At 35.6% G+C, this 3396-nt stretch overlaps 1 protein-coding gene across 1 annotated transcript in view; it reads right to left on the bottom strand.

The window, feature by feature from the left end:
* Window positions 1–288: 288 nt before the first annotated feature.
* Window positions 289–3396, bottom strand: part of DDX18 (DEAD-box helicase 18) — a gene marked incomplete at its 5' end in the record, with an annotated part of 8838 nt that continues 5730 nt past the window's right edge. The window contains 4 exon segments of the mRNA XM_031057435.1: window positions 289–1015; window positions 1642–1819; window positions 2831–2887; window positions 3320–3396. Of these exon segments, the coding sequence (XP_030913295.1) occupies window positions 873–1015; window positions 1642–1819; window positions 2831–2887; window positions 3320–3396 (455 nt within the window).

The following is a 3396-nucleotide window of genomic DNA, read 5'->3' as shown; positions in this document are numbered from 1 at the left end:
TCACTTTTGTAATTTACAAGATACAATTGCAGAACTTCTCACTGCATCAAGGTTATGAAGCGTCTTTAAAAAATACCTGGTTTGAGTGCTTTAATTTATGCAATCTGCTTTCCTTAATTCATTGCAGAGTACACTAGACATCCCCAGATTAATAAATTCAGATTTAAACATGAAGGAAAACCAAGTATTTCAGTATAGTGTTACCATTATATCACATTTAACCAGTATTACTCATTAAATGTGATATAATGGTAACACTATTATACAGACAAGCAGATGTACCAGAACTGATGTAAGATATTTGTTTTATTTTGGACACTGTACTTGTTATACAGATACCATGTCTGAAATTATTCACAAGCTCATACAGCCTTAATTATTCATCCATGGTTCAGTTCTAAAGGAATCTTCTTATATTCTTCAGTGTATTTGATGGCCAAAGCAGAGTTCTGTAGCATTAAAATCCCTTGCAATGATTCATGTGAGCAAAACCTTTTTATCTCACAATGTCCTTATGCTGTCCACTCTAGTAATTTTCAGAGGTATGCATAGAAAGAAGGGTAAATGTAAAGCAAATTCTTCTATAAAACCTAAAGGTATTCTCTCTTTCTTTAATAACAATCTCTGTAGTATTGACTTCAGGTAATTTAAATGATCTTCCTTACAACCAGTATGGCAAAATTCCCTGGCCATATTCTTCTTTAAGCCCCAGTTCTGAAGAGTCTTCCTGAAGTGAAAAATAAAAGATGTTCCCAGAAAAGAAAAAATCCTTAAAGAGACCTAAAAATGGGAAAGGAGCTGTTTAAATTGGAAGTAACTGCCAGATGGTTTTGATCAAGGTAGGCTGCTGCAAGGCATTTTAATGGGCAGAATTAACGAGAAAACTGCCGATTGTCAGATTTCTTGCTGATGTGTTTGAAGATTTTTGCTTTGTGGACACTCTTTGATTTCTGGTAGCCAAATCCCCCACCTCCACCTCTCTTCTGTAGTCTTCTGCCATGGTTGCTGTTCACATCTAAAATTTCATTGGTTAAAGAATTTAGAAAGGAGTAATTTGAAATATTGCATTTTGGGTTTACTAAGGGTTATTGATCTGAGAAAAAAACAGAGAGAAAGTTGAGCTGCCTAATTACAGAGAAAGCCAGAACTTTGTGCCTGTGGTTCTAAATACTCCTCCAGCTGTCCAATTAAGCTGTTCAATGTACTACTGCTTAAAATTCCATACACTGTCAGTTTTGACAGTAATTTAGATATAGTCTTCTAGTTCTTGCTCTTGCCCCTCTATGCCAATATTCCATGACTAAGAAACTTAAGCAAGTATCTTTCAATGAAAATAATTTTGCATGGAGGTGAACAATACTTTGGAACATGGATGCATTCCAGTCTGCCCAACAGCAACTGAGACCTGTACTGCACGGACAGGTGCTAAAAGAGATGTTTGTAGGCATTTCTGCAGTTAATATTTACATTTCCTTTGATAAAATACTGTTGGAGCATGATGCATTTTTACTGTTATTAGCAGAAAAACTCCAAACCCAACAACAAAACAGCAGAACTTGAGATACCACAGGAATTCAGCAAGTTGCACTGAACATTTATAATGCAGAAATTCAGCTTTGAAACACTGCAGTAAAAGGATACTGAGGTCAACAAACGGAGGAACTTTAAAACCAAACGAAAGGCAGACTTTGGGAAGATCCAAGTTATTGACATCATAGATCTGCTTCAGAGAATGGGAGTCATAAGCTCTGATGTAAGCTTTGTAAGCCTCCTGGGCTGACTTGTGAAGGAAGTAGTTCTTCTCTATCAGTTTTTCCAGCTGGTGAGGGAAACATAAAACCATAAGAGACATAAAGAATTATAGCTGTTAAAAATTAACATTATATTCAACATTATACATTATATTCAGACTTTTTTTTTACTGTATGAGTGCCAATGATATTCACTCCTTACTTCAGCAACACTGCTCTGTGACATCAAAGTGCACATTCAGGTGTAAAAATGCTTTTATAAACAAGAAGAGGGACAAAAAAGAATCCTGAAGCTGACTTACAGTACAAAGCAAGCCTCAGCAATATGAAAATTTCCAGAAATATTAAACTGGGTTGTCCCAAACAAGTTAATCAAGGACAATACACCTGCAGCCACACCACAAAACCATGTGTATGAAAACTGCCAGCCTGACATGTCAGCTGTGTGATTCCATGCAATTCCATGCAAAGTCTGATATATTATGGTGCCAATGCACTGTGAAATCAGCATTATTAATTCTAAACAAAAAATGCAGATACACAGGCTAAACTATCATTTTATTTGATGTGGGCCAAGTTCCCAATACTCACTAGATCCCAGTGTTTCATTTGATGTTTAATGTACATTAACTCAGCATTCTAAAAATAAGCTACATTAGGCACCACTTCTTCCTGATTATGCTTAATTAGGAACCTCTCTCTGTAAGGAGTGTCTTCACTGCTTCCTGTACTTGCCACTTTAAATTCAAGTTACTGCAAAGAAACTTTACAGGACTCTTATCAAAAGAATGATTCACAGAAGTAATCAACAATAGAAACTCACATCTTCAGAATTATCTGTGCTACTCCCCATAACCCTGTGTTCCTTGGCTATTTTTGTAGTCCAGAGCACAAAAGAATTTTAGCTCATATTGGGCTTTATTAACACCAGATAATTAAAAATACACATGGGCTTATATACTAACATTCCTAAAGAAGCACACATATTTTTGATTTGCAGTCATTATAGACTGCAACATTCTCCATGCAAATTATAACAAAGGTATTCAAAGTAGTTGAAGTGTAAAAACTTGTCATACCTGAGATTGGATGTCTGAGATTTTTGACCAAGAAAATTCAAATTCACTTAGTGGTACCTTAAAAACAGAAGAAATGAAGTATCAACATTATTTACACTGTGTAAATATAGTGAATGTGCTTCAAGAACGAGGACAAACAGAAAACAATCTGCTAGATAACAGATTTTTTTTAATACCACAGCTGTATCTGGAAAGTGCCTTTACATCAACATGACAGTATTATCACTTCCTTTAAGCCAGAGTAATAGAGACACTCAGTATGACACCAATTTTTTACCACTTTTGCTTTAGAAGTTAAATCACTTTAATTAAAGTCACAAAACAAGTCCATAAGGAGAGCAACCAAGCAGCTCTGTGCAGTTCTGTTAAAATGATTACCTTTAAAAGAAGACTATTCTTTTGGAATTAAACACAATGAAACTGATCACTGAAAAAGCAAAGCAAACCAAACCAACAAGTTTTGCCTTTAAAAACTGGACAGAAGTTTACCCTGGCTTGTTTCAGGTAACGAAGGAAGCCCAGTTCTTCTGGTCGTAAGATGAGCAGAGCATGTCCTCTACCATTTA

The sequence above is a fragment of the Geospiza fortis genome, unplaced genomic scaffold, assembly GCF_000277835.1.
Source record: "Geospiza fortis unplaced genomic scaffold, GeoFor_1.0 scaffold112, whole genome shotgun sequence".
NCBI lineage: Eukaryota > Metazoa > Chordata > Aves > Passeriformes > Thraupidae > Geospiza > Geospiza fortis.
Note: the sequence above shows the minus strand (reverse complement) of the source record. Positions and strands in the feature narration are given on the sequence as shown.